The sequence below is a fragment of the Mytilus californianus genome, unplaced genomic scaffold (genome assembly GCF_021869535.1).
Source record: "Mytilus californianus isolate M0D057914Y unplaced genomic scaffold, xbMytCali1.0.p SCAF_4, whole genome shotgun sequence".
NCBI lineage: Eukaryota > Metazoa > Mollusca > Bivalvia > Mytilida > Mytilidae > Mytilus > Mytilus californianus.
In genome coordinates this window covers 29,806,756-29,825,755 of record NW_026262690.1, presented here as the reverse complement: position 1 = coordinate 29,825,755, position 19,000 = coordinate 29,806,756, and the positions used below count along the sequence as shown (strand labels likewise).

Genomic DNA, 19,000 nt, shown 5'->3' with positions numbered 1-19,000 from the left:
ATTACCATAGCTTTATTGGGCAAAACCTTTCGGAATTTTGGGTCCTCAATTCTCTTCAACTTCCTACTGTATTTGGCCTTTTTAACTTTGTTGATTTGAGCGTCAATGATGAGTCTTTTATAGACGAAACGCGCGTCTGGCGTACAAAATTTTAATCCTTGTATCTATGAGGAGTTTATTTATATAAAGACAGAAAGGAACGTTTCTACGATTTTTGATTTGGGGAGCAGATAGTACATTTATTGTCACCTTCGTCCATACATTTCTATCATTCTTTAAAAATTTTGATCGTCTGTGGAAAATTCTTGTAAATACCGACTAAGGCAAAGTTACCCGAAAAAGTACCAAGTAAGACGCCCAAATCATCTTAACCCAACTAAGAACCAATAAATATAAGTTTATTAAGAATAACATACCAAAATAAAGCTACCCTGCCCCTCCAATATATCAACATTCACAGATAAATCTAATTCGGCATACATGATACCATCATACAAAAAGAAACTAACACTCCGCCCTTCAGGATACCAGCATACACAAGAAAGCTAACACTCCGACCTTTGGGATACCATCATCTACAAGAAAACTAACACTTCGCCCTTCAGGATACCATCACACACAGAGAAAGCTAACACTCCGCCCTTCAGGATACAAGCATACAGAAAGAAAGCTAACACTCCGCCCTTCAGGATACAAGCATACACAAAGAAAGCTAACACTCTGCCCTTCAGGATACAATCATACACAAAGAAAGCTAACACTCCGTCCTTCATGATACCATCATACACAAAGAAAGCTAACACTCAGCCCTTCAGGTTACCAGCATACAAGAATAAAACTCTGCCCTACAAAAAAAAAGACATCCAACTCATTCCAACTATAATCAACGATCCAAATAAGATAAAGCTAACCCATCCAACCAAGATACCAGCATACAAAAATACCAGTAAAGCTATTTAACTCGATATATCTCAACATACAAGAATAACGCTTATTGAGCTCAACAAGAAACAAGGCCGAAGAAACAAACATTCAAAAGTAAAGCTAACTCCATGGCGGGTAAGGGTTGTCCTGCGAGATAATTTTTTGTGCTGGTGATTTAGTCACAATCGGTGCTGGTGGATTTGTTTACATTGTATCAGAGCGGCAACAAAACAACCATTATGTTCCCTCGCGTGGTATATTATAAAGATTTTTTAATGCAAAAGTAGTTAAAATTCGCAAAACGACATTGTCCTGATATTATGCTGGTGGTAAGAAAATATGTCCTGGTTCTGTGCACCTGTGTCCTGGTTCTGTGCTCTTATCTTTTTTAGTAATAGGTGACAAATACTCAGAATCAATATTGCAGAAAATTTATGTAATTGACAGACAAGACAACTAGCATACATTTGGTGGATGAAATATTTCAGATGAGAGATTAAACAACGGCTTCATTTATATAGAATACAATAAACAAAAAACAAATATGATCGAAAGCAACCACCATCAGTATAAGAAAAACTACAAAAATCAGTTGAAAAGGGCTATACCGTGTTATCATTAATAATAGAAAAGCATCCCAAGTTTCTGGTTATTATAGAATAGAAAACTTACATTCATTTATTTTGGTCTTTGTATGAGTATACCACATCTTTTTTGGTAGCTCACCTTGACCAAAGGGCTTAAGTGAGCTTTTCTTATCACTAGGCGTTCGTCGTCAGTCGTCGTCGTCTGTCATCGTTAACTTTTTAAAAAATCTTCTCTTCTAATACTACTTGGCCAGTTTGAACCAAACTTGGCCATAATTATCATTGGTGTATGTAGATTATTTCGGGGCCTTTTATAGCTGACTATGCGGTATGGGTTTCGCACATTATTGAAGGCCGTACGGTGGCCTATAGTTGTTAACTTCTATGTCATTTGGTCTCTGATGGAGAGTTGTCTCATTGGCAATCATACCACATCTTCTTATTTTTATATTAGTTACCACTTGAAGTGACTTTTTGAAACCGGAAGTAGCTGATCATTTCCCTTATTTCAAAGACTAGATATTTATGGAATCTGTGCAAGATAAGTTATTTTCTGACACCGATTTTTTAATGAAGATGTTAAGCCATTTCAATAGATATTTAATGGTGTGTCTTTCTATGTTGTGATGTTACACTGTTGTTTCAGGTAGGGTGAAGGTTGGCGCCTATTAAAACGTTTAAACCCGCTGCATTTGTTTACACCTGTCCTAAGTCAGGAATCTGATGTTCAGTGGTTGTCGTTTGTTGATGTGGTTCATAAGTGTTTCTCGTTTTTTATATAGTTTAGACCGTTGGTTTTCCTGTTTAAATGGTTTTACACTAGTCATTTTTGGGGCCCTTTATAGATTCCTGTTCGGTGTGAGCCAAGGCTCCGTGTTGCAGGCCGTACTTTGACCTATAATGGTTTACTTTTACAAATTGTGACTTGGATGGAGAGTTGTCTCATTGGCACTCATACCACATCTTATCATAGATATAAGAAGATGTGGTATGAGTGCCAATGAGACAACTCTCCATCCAAATCAAAATATGTAAAAGTAAACCATTATAGGTAAAAATACGGTCTTCAACACGGAGTCTTGGCTCACACCGAACAGCAAGCTATTAAGGGCCCCAAAAATTACTAGTGTAAACTATTCAAACGGGAAAACCAACGGTCTAATTTATATAAAAAACGAGAAACGAGAAACACTTGTGAACCACATCAACAAACGACAACTACTGAACATCAGATTCCTGACTTAGGACAGGTGCAAACAAATGCAGCGGGTTTACACGTTGTAATGGTACCAAACCTTCACCCTTTTCTGAAACAATAGTGTAACATCACAACATAGAAAGACACACTATAAAATATCAAGTGAAATAGCTTAACTCAGTCAAAGGACATATTAACACCAGTGAACATACACTGAACAAATAAATTTGATCTATGATACAATGTAAATACAAAATAAATAAACTAAGGGAAGAATAATAAAAGTAACATGTTATACCGCTATGAAATGTTAAACAATTTAAGAAAAACAATATGCTCGAACAAAAATATCAGCCATTTGCAATTAATTTAAACACAGTTAAATGAAAATAATTTTGTTGTTAGGTATACGTGTACAGTTCAAATAGAGAAAGGAAATATTTTTACGAAATAAATAATTTTGATGTCCATAGTACGAAGTGAAAATTTATAGTAATACCAAACACTTATCAAAGCTGGTGTATAGACCAGATATAACCCTGAATAACATTAAATAACAAAAAAAAAAGCATTACAATTTATTTAGTATCAACAGGTCAAATAAACAAGAAAGTACGATTTGAGAGTACTCGCAGTTACTGATCTATATATGGCATTTTTGTCATTTAAAAATTTTGGCATATTTGTGTAAAATTTCATTTAAATCAACATGTGAGTGAAAGACCTATAATTATTCTCTGAACAATTTGTTTTTAATCCTTTTAATATTTCTTTTACCTATTTTCCCTTAGAATAATTCGATTGATAATATTTGGCCCTGTAGTTTCAGACAAAGATTTTAGTTAAAGTTTATTTCGACGGCGAGAAAAAGAGACGCCAAGTGATATCAAACTGCTACGGTTTTTCATCAAAAAATATTCTTGCAGAATTGTATACAGAATGCGGACTCCTAGAGCACTTTTGTTATTCTTTTTCCGTCCTAGATGTTTTTAAAATGAGCACTTTTGTGTTACGCATACTGAAACAGCGTAGAAGGCCATTTTTTTTTAAATTGCTTGCATTTGAACCCATAAGAAGCAAAATCAAAACATTAACAATCTTTTTTTTTTTCGTTTTTTCTTCGAGAAAACGTCAAAAATCGTCTTTTTCGTCTTTTTTACATATTTTTTTACAATCACCAGCACCGGTCAGGACCAAATCATCAGCACATAACAATCTCTCGCAGGACAATCTTACCATCCGTGAACTCGGTCGTAAAAGATACCAGCATAAAGATATAAAGCTTACTCGGACCTACAAGATACCAGCATTAAAAGTTTACCTTTTTACGCTAATATTGAAAAGTCTACATTCAGATGTTATAATTCTTGTACCTAAAACAACACATAATCAAGCTAATTTCAAATAATTTATTTGGAAAAAATATCTTGAAATTTAACAGCTGCTACCAGAATCTGTACTTGGACAACCTCTACTGTAGACTAATGAAACATCTGTTGAAATAGAAAAGGTTATAAATATTATATTCATACTTTATTTAACAAGTGGGTTTTCAGTCGTCTTTTTTAACACCAGATAATTGCAAACCCAAACTGTATCTGACTTTACAGAGTATGTTGCTGTCTTTCAGTCGACGTCTCTTTTGGAATATGCACTTGTATAGAATTAGTAGTAAGGTATCGTGATGAAATAAATATTTCTTTCCAAGTAATAAGATGACATAAAAATTATGAATATACCTCCGATATGAATATGCGTCGTTTGCACTTTGCATCATGGAAACTAATTGAACTAAAAAGTTGAAATTTGCTTAAATGCCCTACAGCTATTGTTCTCAGATGAAAAAATATTGTAAACATCATTACGGTCTCTCATGATCCGGGACTTGTTGCTTAAAATAGCAAAACGAAAAAAAAATGTCTAGTTTGAAAGTATACATACACGTTATTTGCTTATCCTACAAATCCGGATCCTGGATAGTATGATCCAGAATTGTACACAGGTGCAGAACCAGATATAATTGATGTTTGAGGTGCATAGGCTGCACTGGAAAGATATCCGCCACCAACACCAGCAACACCTCCAACACCACCAAGAGCACCAAGACCGCCAATACCACTGTAGCTAGGATAGCCACCACCAAGACCTCCAATACCACTGTAGCTAGGATAGCTACCACCAGCTAAATATGATCCAGAATTTCCGTATAGATAGTTGCTAGATCCGCCATATGATGGGTATGTAGATGCACCGCCAATGTAGGAGCCTGAGCTATACGGCATAACGCTACCATAAGTTCCATAACCGCCGCTATATCCACCACTGTATCCGCCTTGAATATAATAATATTATTTGGATAAACTTGGATCGATATGTATCTAACAATTTTTCGATATATGCTCTATATTTTTATAAGTGACATATACTTTTTTCCAAAAAGAGAACCTATTACTGATTTTTGGGCGGACAATGTAAACATAGATGTGATAATGTGTTCTGAAATTTTGAAATACAGATTTATTCTTTATGATATTGCCTCTATTATATTCGAATGTCATCTTCATTGGTTATTTCCCGTGATAATAACCCAGTTTCTGAAGGAACATCGAAGTTACCTGAAAAACATTCTTTACAGTATCAAATTGATTTTCTGGTCATAAAAATCATCTCCTTTCTAAATACAACTTTCAGTGTTTCGCATGGATATTCATAAGTTCGCCTGAAAACGTTTTTGTAAAAAGAAATTACGTAAAATATAATAAGAACAGCGTTATCATATAATTTTTATCATTTTTTTTTAAGAAACTAGAACTGAATCTTAGGAGTTTTGTGTAAAATTTAATTCAAATGGTAATGTTGTCATGTGAACAAATATTATGCTCAATTTACTTTTCTATTGTTTGGTTATATCTCAAAGACACACCAATCTTCCGTTTACTTAGTATGTATATATATAGATGTTTAGAAGTTCGGGAGAAACACTAATTTTGAAGGATATGCACTTGTGGTTTACACTTTTGAAACGAAGCTGGGGACTCCGGCAATTCGAATGGACGAAATCTGACATCTTAATAGCAAAATACCTATTTAAATATACGAGAACAACTGACATGTTATGAAAATTATTAAAAATAGTTATGTTTTAATTGTTAATTTGTTTATTTGTCTATAAATAGGTGCACGTACTATTCATATCATGTGGTTAACATATCATCGAGACAATATAAACCAGTTTTTCTGTTAAATTGTATTTTTTAAAGCGATGGAGCGTCCCACCATTTTTCCTTTCAGCACACATTTTTGCTTTCACAACTGCTCCTGAATCGCTAGACAAAATTTTCTGAAACTTTCACAGAATGTTACTCAAGTGACTTATTTTTGCACATTCTATTTTATTCTTCGCTCGAATGCTTTTTGGGTTAATTTGGCATTGCATGAACTGTGTATACATTTGTTTCCGCTTCTCTTCTTCCTTAAACCCCTTTTCAGAATTCAATCAAAATTTCTCAAATCTTCACCATAAATTACAAATTGTGCACCTCCTATTTTTTTTTTTTTTTCATCCAAATTGTTTAAGGGGGTTTCCTTAGCAAATCAGGGACTTTTCAAGGAGCGAAGGAATCATTTTGTGAGCTTTGCTCGCAATACCTCTAGATTTTTTATGCTTTTTAAATCATTATTTAGATGGATGGACATTAAAATGTATACACCGAAAGATTTTCCTTACATTTTCCGGAAAGAGTTATTGTATAATTTTCAAAATTCATATAAAAATGTTACCGTATGATGAAAAGATATATAATAACAAAAGGGGCTTTGTGGTATTTGTCTAGGGACCTAGTTCACATTTTGATATCACGTAATAGGTAAAATAGTTTAGAAATATTAAGTGTACAAGTCTCTTAGATTTCAAATTCCACTGGGTTCAATTAACTTTAAGGATTACCCCAGTGAATAGAACAAATAAGGGGACATTGGCCGTATCTACCGAAGATCAGCCGCTAACAACAAATTCCCAAAAGTTTAAAACCATAAGATATAACTAAAGCCATTAACCACAGATTCCCTGAAGATTAAACTTATGAAATATGACTAAATCCATTAACCACAGATTCCCTTAAGATTAAAACCATGAAATATGATTAAAGCCATTAACCACAGATTCCTTGAAGATTAAACTTTTGAAATATGACTAAATCCATTAACCACAGATTCCCTTAAGATTAAAACCATGAAATATGACTAAAGTCATTAACCACAGATTCCCTTCAGATTAAAACCATGAAATATGACTAAAGCCATTAACCACAGATTCCCTTCAGATTAAAAACCATGAAATATGACTAAAGCCTATAACCACAGATTCCCTTCCGATTTAAACCATGAAATATGACTAAAGCCATTAACCACAGATTCCCTTAAAATTAAAACCATGAAATATGACTAAAGCCATTAACCACCATGGCTATATACGTCGCTGACTCGGGAACAGGAACAGTCGTCTTTTGGATGAATACCTACAAATGTAGCCCATCCTTTCTAATATAGATCAGAGGAATAACAAAAACACCAATAAAAGATGGAAAAAAACATAAGTTCGGAAAAAAAACAATAAACAGGCAGCAATGAAAAAAAGGATAGTGTGGATTTATGTATGCAGCAAACGTCGTACACGCACTTGACATAACGGTTATTAACCAAAATCAAACGAGCTCCAAATTTATCTTCTCTTTATCTATAAACAATCCGTATGAGATTTTCTTAAGTTTTGGTATAACAATCCTATGACGTTGAGATGAAGAACAGCAATAAAAGCGCTGTTCCTTAGCTTTTAGTGTGTTTTTGCTGTCACGCGGTATGTACTGATTTTGTGTCATGGATGGATACCCCATATCCTTTGTTTTTCTATTATGAAATTACATGGAAATACAAGGACCAGAGCCTTTATAGTTAAAATTTCTCCCAAGCGTTGGATTGGATGAGTGTTAGATTTTTTTGTACGCTTCAAGCGTCAGCTGCCAAATATATTCAGTTTCCATATTCAGTACAAGCACTAATAATCATTTATGCAGGTTTAGCTTTTTTTGTCAAAAAGGGTGGAAAGCCGAGGGAAATTCATTGTAAAAAGAGGGTGTCTGGTAGAAAATGTACAATGCAACTGTGAACATATCCCATTTAGAAACCTATAAAACTTGCTACAGGGAATTAAGGTTTAGCATGCGTAGTAGTAGGTAACCATGTTTCTATTCCTTAGTCATCCTCGTCCGTGGGCTGTTTTTGAATGAACGCAACAAAAAGTAAGAAGTACATCTATAGGTTTTTATCTAAAAACAACAAGTGATAGATATATGGCTATATTGTACTTTCACGAATCTGTATATGCTATTTCAAAGGATTTCCCACACTTTAGTGGTGATGTATAGTTTGCTAAAATCAACGTAAATTTCGACTTTGGTGGATATTTTCCCCGTTAGCAATTATACAATATCCTCTAATTTTAGATCTTATATTATTTCTCATAATCTATTTTCCATTTTTATTTAAACAAAAATTAAGACAGTCCAAAGTCAAGTCAGGCTTAAACAAATGAAATATGTTGAAAATATGTTCCTGAATAAGTTAATTCAAGTTATTTTTTTACACAAAACTTTCTGTTAAACAATTTTTGAGAAAGTAAAAATAAATATCAGATATGTTATAAGAAGGAAATTTCCTGATACTCTAAATGTTAATATTACCAATATTAAAATAGTCTGACATACCTCCGTATCCGCCACCGTATCCACCTCCGTATCCACCACCGTATCCACCTCCGTATCCACCACCGTATCCTCCTCCATATCCTTTTCCGTATCCACCACCGTATCCTCCTCCATATCCTTTTCCGTAACCACCACCGTATCCTCCTCCATATCCTTTTCCGTATCCACCACCGAATCCTCCTCCATATCCTTTTCCGTATCCACCTCCTCCATATCCCATCCTATAACCCCCACCATATCCTCCATAACCTCTTCCGTGTCCTCCGCCATATCCTTTACCATGACCATACCCGCCAGCCTCAACAAAGGCAACGACAACAGCAAGGGCAATTACTAACTTCATGGTCGCCATACCTAATTATTTAACTTCAAACAATGTAATAATGTTATTCTAAAAACATTGTAACGGCTTTGATTTATTCAGACATATATATTGAGTTTCTTCAGACTTTTTAAGAATGTCATTCATTTTTGCGATAATTACCCAAAATTAGCCCAAATTAACAAAAAATGCAGTTTTGATTCACCTTTAGGCATTTGAAATTGTAAAAATGTTAAAAGATGTGCCATAATGTTATTCTAGGTACAAACATGAAGCTGTTATGTTGTCAATTTTATTGAAGACTGGAAGACTTTTTTGGAAATAGCCCTGGTGGGAAATAATTCTTGGGGAATTGGCTCTACCTCTTTGAAAGGTGGTTTACTTAAAACTGAAATCCAAACAGTGTTCATACATAGTTTCCTCAAATTAGAATTATTTATAGGTCCGACCACATATACTCTTCATAAACGACGATTTTTTGACAAAATGTAATATAATTTTTTTTTCAATATATCAATTCCAGTTTGTTTTGCTTTAAAAGAGTTGCGGGCTTATTTTGACTATTTAGCTGATTTATCAATAAGATGGATGATGATTGGTTATTGTTGTTTGTTTAACGTCCTGTGGCAAATTTTCATGCATATTCAGGATAATTTTAACTAATATCAAAACTAATCTATTTTGTTCCTGATGTGCCTCAATTTTTTTTTTCGAACTAGTAAAATAATAAAATGTGCAATATTAAACAAAGACTTGTGAAAAAGACTAAATAAGACAATACCTTAATTTGACCTGTGTGATCCTAAAAAAGCGCTGCTGTTCAGTGCTAGTAGAATTAGTTTATATACGTCCGACAGAATCACGTGATATTTCCGTAAATAGATGCTCTAACCGGGTTACTTGTCGGAATGTTTGGTAATATTCATCATATGTGTATTGCCTAAGTAGGGGTTAAAACAGGTCACGGGTGTCAGGGTAGTTGACAAATCACTTCAAGATTCTTCCTCCTTTAAGAACGTTTCATAATAACATGATACATGTGTTTACGTTATTAACACCGGATTTACTGGTAAAAACATTTTCTACGATTCCTGACATTGATAACTTAATCAAAACTTATTTACTACATAGTAAATTGTAATAACGTACTTTTCTTTATCTACTTTGCAATCTAAGTACCAGCTATAACTGGTTATAATTTGTTAATTACTTGGCTTGGTTTACTTCCTCCAAATCAAATGACTGGAACTTTCATCGTCTAAAGAAACACATCAGCTTTCATAATATATCTAACAGCACAAAAGGTAAACGGCTTGCATGTCACAAAGACAACCACTACATTGACAGGACTTTGATAATGCTGTCCAATCAATGTTTCGTGAACAATATTTGTCCATTGTTCCTATCTAACCCTATACTATTCCATTCTTTTTTAGCAGAGAATATTATATCTATGCAGTTCCTGGTATTCAGCCATTGCAAAAACAATGGACTCATGAAAGAGAGATTCTATTCTCTTTTATTGTCTGTTCTGTTCTACTCAGACATTACATAACTCATAGAGAGAGGTTCTATTCTATTCTACTCTATTATTGTATAGCCCCCATCCAACAACCTCCACATTGGCGATTTTGCAAGGATTATCAAGGATTTGTATAAAAATCATTGGGATTAAATTCCAGTAACTCTAGAATTACAAATCCTAACATCGTTAAGATCCTGATCTTGAAAGAGCCAAATATGTTTTTTTATTTGTTTGTTGGAAAGAAACAATAAACCAGCTGAATTCACACGAGAAGTATGTTGATGGCCGGGCAAAAAATCCGCTAGAGAAGGCCGTTACTCTGGGATGGTAACCCAAGGCTCCAAGGAGATTGAATCACTTTGCCTCATCATCTCATTAAGAAAAATCACATACCTAATTAAATTGAATTTTTACCAGATAACATTTTTGTTCGCAATGGAGATTCCGTATATCGTTAAGTTATCGGAATTCCAATGGGGACTAACTCTGCACAAATTATTGCGGACCTGTTTCTGTATTGTTACGAGTTACAATTTATGACTAAATCAGCAAAGACCCACCGAAACAACTTCTGATACAAAAATTTAATAACACTTTCAGATATTTGGATGATATATTGGCTCTCAATAATGACGACTTCAGTATGTACACTAAAGAGATTTATCCGGTTGAATTGACTTTAAATAATGCTAATACTAACAATGAACACTGCCCTTTCCTGGATTTTTGTCGAGCCTGCGACTTTTGTCGCAAAAGCGAGACATAGCGATCCTACATTCCGTTGTCGTCGTCGTCGTCGGCGTCCACAAATATAAGCTTGTTTATGATCATAAGATAGTTTCCAGAAGTAAATTTTGTAAAAAAAATCCTGTTTATCCGTATTTTACTTATAAATGGACTTAGTTTTTCTGCCAGTTAACATTACATTCACTCTGTAGTTAAAGTTTTTAAAATTTTAATAACTTTCTTTAATAACTTTCTTTAAATATAAATAAATAAATAAATAAATAAATAAATAAATAAATAAATAAATAAATAAATAAATAATCTTTATTTCAAGAGGATAATCCCATTAGTTAAAACTAATCTTCCTGAGAGTCCTCAAAATAATAATAACATATTTATAAGTACATACAGTATTATAATGATATATTATACACAATATACAATTGTATCTAGATAATAATGAAAAAGCATATTAGTTTGCACAATATCCTGGATTTCTACCAATTTTGGACAGAAGCTTGTTTATAATCATAATCATAATCATAAGATAGTATCCAGAAGTAAATTTTGTAAAAAAAAATCCTTTTTATCCGTATTTTACTTATAAATGGACTTAGTTTTCTGTCAGTTAACATTACATTCACTCTGTGGTTAAAGTTTTAGAAATGTTAATAACTTTCTTAAACTATCCTGGATTTGTACCAAACTTGGACAGAAGCTTGTTTATGATCAAAAGCTAATATCTAGAAGGAAATTTTGTAAAGATTTATTTCCTGTTTTTTCGTATATTACTTATAAATGGACTTTGTTTTTCTTCCAGTTAACATTACATACAGTCTGCAGTTAAAGTTTTTAAAACATTTATTAGATTCATAAACCATCCTGGATATTTACCAAACTTGGACAGAAGCTTCATACAATCAAAAGACAGTATCTAGAGGAAAATATAAAATTATCTTCTTTATCATTTGTTCATTCAATAAATTTATGTTTCAACTGTTATAAATCTATAGATTTGATTGCATACTGTATTCATTTTTTACAAGCATAACTTTTTTCATACATTTCAAACGTTTTATTTAATTAACTGTTCTATTATGCATGTGCATTCTCCTATCACACCGAAAACATAGACAACAGCAAAAGTAGGCGAGACACTGGGTTCCGCGGAACCCTTACGAATGTATATATCTATATCTTTAACGGGAAGCTTAATACTAAAATTTACGATAAAAGAGATGATTTTTCATTTCCTATTGTTAATTATTCATTTATAGATAATGAGTTTCTCATGGTGTTTATGTATCTCAACTTGTTCGATTTCGCTCGTGTATGTAACAACTTACTTGATTTTAACGAAAGAAATCTCTCTACTACTGAAAAAGTATTACACCAGGATTTTCGATATCACAACTTGTCAAAACATTTACTCAATTTTATCATCGGTACAATGAAACCATTCGTAAATATAAATCAACATGCAGACATCTTATACGTCCAGGTATTTCACATTCCAACTTTTATAGCAATATTCTATACAAAGCACAAAATGTCGTCATTCACCTCAAAAGCTAAGCAAACCTTTAAACAGACTTATTCAGAAGGGATATAGTTACGATACTGTTGTCAGGTCATTAAAGATGACAATTTTTGGATTTAATATTGATTCATTCATAGGGTCTTTGCATAGGAAATATACCATACTATGGAAGCGCATATGGTACACCCCTTGTAAAGTTATTTTGTTGGAAATAAGTCGGAATTATTAGTTATGTTGTGTGTAATAAGCTGGAATCAAATCATCATGTGGAGTCTGTGCTTCGGATGTTTTAAACCATCCATGGAGTTCAAGTTCAAATTAAAGTTCGAGTTGATGTTCAGAGTTATTTGTCATAAAAAGGGGGAACGGCAGTCAAATAATAGAAAAAAAGTACTAAAAAAAATAACAATATTTCGGACATAAGGGGGATATACCCACATCACTTAGTCCGGCTGTTTATTTTCCTTAGATCATACATGCACTACAATAATAACAAACACAAAGCAATGCATTTAGCCGTGCAGACTATTTTAATTTTGTTCCCACTAATTTGTCATGTAAATTATTTGATACTCTTATAAGACCTATTTTGACATACAACTCTGAAATTTGGTTTATAAATTCCACCATGTTTGCCACCAAATGAACATCACGTTATGATTTTTGATAGAGGGTATCCCAATCACCAATCTTGCACAGTTCCGAAACATGTTGCTTTGTAATTTCAGAGATTTTTAAATATTGGTCAATCAGAATCAAAGATTACCTGGTGGCCATGATTTTTCGTCCTAATCGGAACGGAAATGAGAACGTTGCATTGGAACCTTTCACACCATTATGTCAAGTTTGGCTAAATATTGCTAGTTGTGTTGCTTCCATAAGTTTCCAAATGACGAGAATAGCAAAAACTGGGAAAAGTGAAACTACTACATATATAGAAAGAAGTGGTGTATTATTTGTGTAGTTAAATATATATGGTTCCAACCGTAGCTCTCGCTAAAAATGATTTACATAATCCGGATAAATAAAACAAAATATCTGAAATTCTTGATAAATTCAGTTCTCTTAGGACTAGAGTAGAAGATTTATAGAATCGGGTACAATGAAATGATCCTAGATATGACTGGTAAATAATTGATTCAAGGATTTCGTTACCATAAATCATTTAATACCGTTCCTATTTTTTTTCATAGATACAGAGATTCAGTTTAAAAGTTTGGCTGTGCCTGTAGAAAATGTATTGCAAACGGAATATCACATCCTGATTTTTACGGTTATGTTGTTTATCGAGCCCATAAATTTAGATACGATCCATGAGAACTTATCGATCCGTCAAATAAGCTTAGTCTTAAAGGTTAACACTTCAACACTGTAATTGGATATTTGAATAGGTTGTTTTTGTCGGTATAAATATTGATTTTGTTTTCAATAAATCAAAACACAACTACTATTACTATTCAGCTATGAACTTCACGGTCCTACAATTCTGTAGATACCTATATTGTGGCATATATTAGGCTTAAATACACGACTTTTTAAAGTTGTTTTTGGCTTTGAACTTGCTTACAGTAGCTGCGAGTACGTACATACCTGTACTTTGTGTATTTAATGTTTTTGTGCTTTTTATCGATCAAATGAGTTAAGACATTTTATTATTTTGTGCTGCTCCATACCTTATAAGCGTGTCTGTTCCAAGTGGGGAACCTGTAATTCAATGAATGTATTTGGTTGCTGTATATTGTGTTTTTTCGTGTTTGTTTTTTTCCACATTAATGAGGCCATCAGTTTTCTTGTTTGAATTGTTTTACATTTCTTATGTCGGGGCTTTTCATAGCTTGCTATGCATTATTGGTTTTGCTCATTGAAGGCCGTCATGGCCTGTAGTTGCTAACTTCTACGTCATTTCGGTCTCTGGTGGAAAGTTCTTATTAACAATAATGCCACATCTTATTTTGATAGAGCCTTTAAAGAGTTTGAGTCGCCAGATTGAATCTGCATTGTATGTTCATTTTCAACAGTGGTCACTCTCCGCTACTCATGACTATAATTCATGACTAAGACCTCGTTTTGGTTGATCTTGTATTGCTGATCACTTTTTTGTTTTCAGTTTATAGGCTACTCCGAGTGTTTGCCCAAAAAACAAACATTGGTAAAAATTGTCACTCAAGAGCAAACATTTCATTAGAAGTGGGGTTACAATTTCGTCTTTGCTGACATGTATGAGCAGTTCTTGTCTTGTTGATCATATTTGCTGTTTTTCTCTTCATCTTCTTTAGTTTTGCCCAACACATAAAACATGTAAAATCGTCATTTGAGGGCAATAACTCCTAAATGAAGTCAACCGTTAGTAACAAATTCAGCAATCTTGACTTATTTGTAGATCTGGTCTTGTTCAGCATTTTTGCTGCCTACTTTTTTTTAACTACTTTAGTTTTTGCCAAATATTTAAACTACAGGCTCTTAAGAGCCTGTCTCACTCACCTAGTGTTATGTGCATCTTTCACATGTGACACTCTCCAACATTGTGGACAAGAACAGAATTCATGACAATAATCTCTTGTCTTTTTAATCATTTTTGCTATATAAAGTAGCTATCCATCGATGGTTTTCACTATAATCAGCAGAAAACTAATAAAATGTTCTTCTGGGCGCAGCTTGATACGACTGCAGAGGTCGAACACTGAATAAGTTTTGGAAAGTATGGACACTACATTCAATCTTGATATAGCTCTGAATTGGGATTGTGATTAAAAATTTGACACAGCAAAGGTTTCTGGCACAGAATGAATATGGTCAAGGAACTGAAAATTTTGAAATTGGACTTTTACCTCTTATGGTCCAATTTCCAAGATCTAAATACATGGTTAGATTAAGCATATCCAAGTACACCAAGAACTTAATTTATTTATTTATTAATGGTCAAGTTAGATTCAGCATATCAAATAATCCCATACATTAATTTTTGGTTAAAATCAAACAAAGTTTAATTTTAGACTTCAATTTGGATCAACTTGAATACTGGACCCCAAATCCAAAATCTAAATACATGTTAAGATTCAGCATATCAAAGAACCCCAAGAATTCATTTTTTGTTGATATCAAGCAAAGTTTAATTTTGATTGGACCCTTTGGACCTCAATGTGAACCTTCCTTTTATGGTATGAAACCTTGTGGTACAAATTCATAAAGATCCATAGACTTCTACTCAAATTATTGACAGGAACCAGAAAATCCTAGTCTTTGGGCCACTTTTTCCCTATATGGTTTGGGCCATTACCCCCCATTAATCAATTCCAACTTTCCTTTTGAAATATGGAACCTTGTGGTACATTTTCATAGTGATCCATACACTTATACTCAAGTTATTGTCTGGGAACCAAATGTCTTTGAACGACAACGATGACGACGATGCTGACAACATCATAACATTATATGACTGCAAAAATTTTACAATGTATAATAATGGATAAAAATCGCCATTAAAAAACAAAAAATTCCAATAAGGAGCAAACTTATAATTACAGCCAGTGGACTTATTTGAAGATCTTGTCTTGCTGATCATTTTTGCATATCTAAGTTTCTATCCATCTATGATAGTTTTTCAGATATTAGGCATAAATGCAAAAAAATGATACACATCTGTATCAAAATGCAATAACTCCAATAAGGAGTTGTCTGATGATTTTGACCATGATGACTAATTCACAGATCTTGTCTTGCTGATCATTTTTGCTATAGTATCTAAAGTTAACAGACAGATGACGACGACAGACGTCCTTAAAGAGCCATCTATAAGGAGTCAACAAACAATTTCTAATACCTTTGCAAATTTGTAAATCCTGACCTGTTAATAATTTTTTTTTTTTATCTTCTATATTTTTTACCAAAATGCAAAAATTGTGAGGGAAAAAAATTCATTTAGGGGCATTTTCTCCTATAAGGAGTTGATAGACGATTTGGACCATGTTAACTAATTTGTAGATCATGTCCAACTGATCATTTTTGCTGTATATAATTTCTTTAAACAAGAGTGCACACGCTGAAATGTCTCGCCTTCTTTACTAATCATTGATATTATGTTGATAGTCCTAAATATAAAGCTTTATTACAACTGTCACATAAACTTAACATTAACCAAGTAAACTAAACATTGACCAATGAACCATGAAAATGAGGTCAAGGTCAGATGAACCATGCTGGGCAGGCATGTACAGCTAACAATTCTTCCATACAACAAATATAGTTGACCTATTGCTTATAGTTTAAGAAAAACAGACCAAAACACAAAACCTTAACACTGAGCAATGAACCTTGAAAATGAGGTCAAGGTCAAACAAAACCTGCGTGACTGACAAATAGATCATAAAATATTTCCATGCACCAAATATAGTTGAACTATTGCATATAGTATAAGAAAAAAAGACCAAAACTCAAAAAACTTAACTTTGACCACTGAACCATGAAAATGAGGTCAAGGTCAGATGACACCTACCCGCTAGACATGTACACCTTACAATCATTCCATACACCAAAAATAGTAGACCTTTGGCATACAGTATAAGAAAAACAGACCAAAACACAAAAACTTAACTATAACCACTGAACCATGAAAATGAGGTCAAGGTCAGATGACACCTGCCAGTTGGACATGTACACCTTACAGTCCTTCCATACACCGAATATACTAGACCTATTGCTTATAGTATCTGAGATATGGACTTGACCACCAAAACTTAACCTTGTTCATTGATCCATGAAATGAGGTCGAGGTCAAGTGAAAACTGTCTGACGGGCATGAGGACCTTGCAAAGTACGCACATACCAAATATAGTTGAACTATTGCATATAGTATTTGAAAAAAAGACCAAAACTCAAAAACTTAACTTTGACCACTGAACCATGAAAATGAGGTCAAGGTCAGATGACACCTGCCCGCTAGACATGTACACCTTACAATCATTCCATACACCAAATATAGTAGACCTATGGCATACAGTATAAGAAAAACAGACTAAAACACAAAAACTTAACTATAACCACTGAACCATGAAAATGAGGTCAAGGTCAGATGACACCTGCCAGTTGGACATGTACACCTTACAGTCCTTCCATACACCGAATATACTAGCCCTATTGCTTATAGTATCTGAGATATGGACTTGACCACCAAAACTTAACCTTGTTCACTGATCCATGAAATGAGGTCGAGGTCAAGTGAAAACTGTCTGACGGGCATGAGGACCTTGCAAGGTACGCACATACCAAATATAGTTATCCTATTACTTATAATAAGAGAGAATCTAACATTACAAAAAATCTTAACTTTTTTTTCAAGTAGTCACTGAACCATGAAAATGAGGTCAAGGACATTGGACATGTGACTGACAGAAACTTCGTAACATGAGGCATCCATATACAAAGTATGAAGCATCCAGACCTTCCACCTTCTAAAATATAAAGCTTTTAAGAAGTTAGCTAACGCCGCCGCCGCCGTAGCCGCCGCCGCCGCCGGATCACTATCCCTATGTCGAGCTTTCTGCGACAAAAGTCGCAGGCTCGACAAAAATAAATAAATGGGGGAATTTGTCCATGGGACACGGATGATGCCCCCCTTTAATATAACATTATAAAGGGACATAACTCAAGAACCGTAGAAGTGACGCTACCCAAATTTGTACTTGATCAGTATTTTGAGGTGATAAGCATTGTGTATAAGTTTCATATCATTTGGTTGAGGCAAACTTAAGAAAGAGAACAGAAATGAAAAATTCAGCGATTTTTTTATTTGTAAAGGGGCATAACTCTAGAACAGTAAAAGTCACGTCACCAAAATTCAAACTTGATCTGTGTTTTGTGGTAATAAGCATTGTGTATAAGTTTCATAACATTTCGTTGAGGCTAACTAAAGTTAGAGAAGGGAAACCAATTTTGGGACATACAGACGGACAAGGGTAAAACTTAATGCCCCATCCGCAATGGCAGGGGCATAAAAATAGATTTCATGATAAGCCAAATGCCAAAAAAATGGTAGAAATTGTCATTTAGGGCAATAACTCATATAAGGAGTTGTCGGACAGTTTTGGTGTAAATAGACAATAGGTAGTTCTCAACATTCTGAACATTTATGGCTGTCAGATTTCTCTTTCTATAGGGTATTTTAAGATAATAGAAAAACTTGCATTTTACCCTTATGTTCTTTTTGGCCAATGTCTGCCCTGATAGTAACAAAATTGAGAATGGAAAGTAACAATGCATGATCATCGGACACATTTTTTCAAACTGTATACCCTTATACAAATTGTGGCCATGTTTGGTTCATTGGCCCAGTAGTTTCAAAGGAGAAGATTTTGGTAAAAGTTATGCCAATAGCTCACTTGACCCTTTGTGTCAGTTGAACCAAAAAGTAAGAAACTTCA

General features: G+C 33.8%; 1 protein-coding gene across 2 annotated transcripts; it reads right to left on the bottom strand.

The window, feature by feature from the left end:
- Window positions 1-4,103: 4,103 nt before the first annotated feature.
- On the bottom strand, window positions 4,104-9,648 carry LOC127698192 (keratin-associated protein 6-2-like). Of its 2 annotated transcripts, none has more exons than XM_052201547.1 (4): window positions 9,575-9,648; window positions 8,472-8,837; window positions 4,651-5,041; window positions 4,104-4,202 (listed from the first exon to the last, which is right to left on the bottom strand). In XM_052201547.1, the coding sequence occupies exons 2-3, from the start codon at window positions 8,821-8,823 to the stop codon at window positions 4,662-4,664; spliced, it is 732 nt and encodes a 243-aa protein (XP_052057507.1). In that variant the 5' UTR covers window positions 8,824-8,837; window positions 9,575-9,648; the 3' UTR covers window positions 4,104-4,202; window positions 4,651-4,661. The 2 variants fall into 2 exon arrangements, with proteins under 2 accessions (XP_052057507.1, XP_052057508.1); XM_052201548.1 differs by having other exon boundaries at window positions 8,472-8,825; window positions 9,575-9,632.
- Window positions 9,649-19,000: the final 9,352 nt, after the last annotated feature.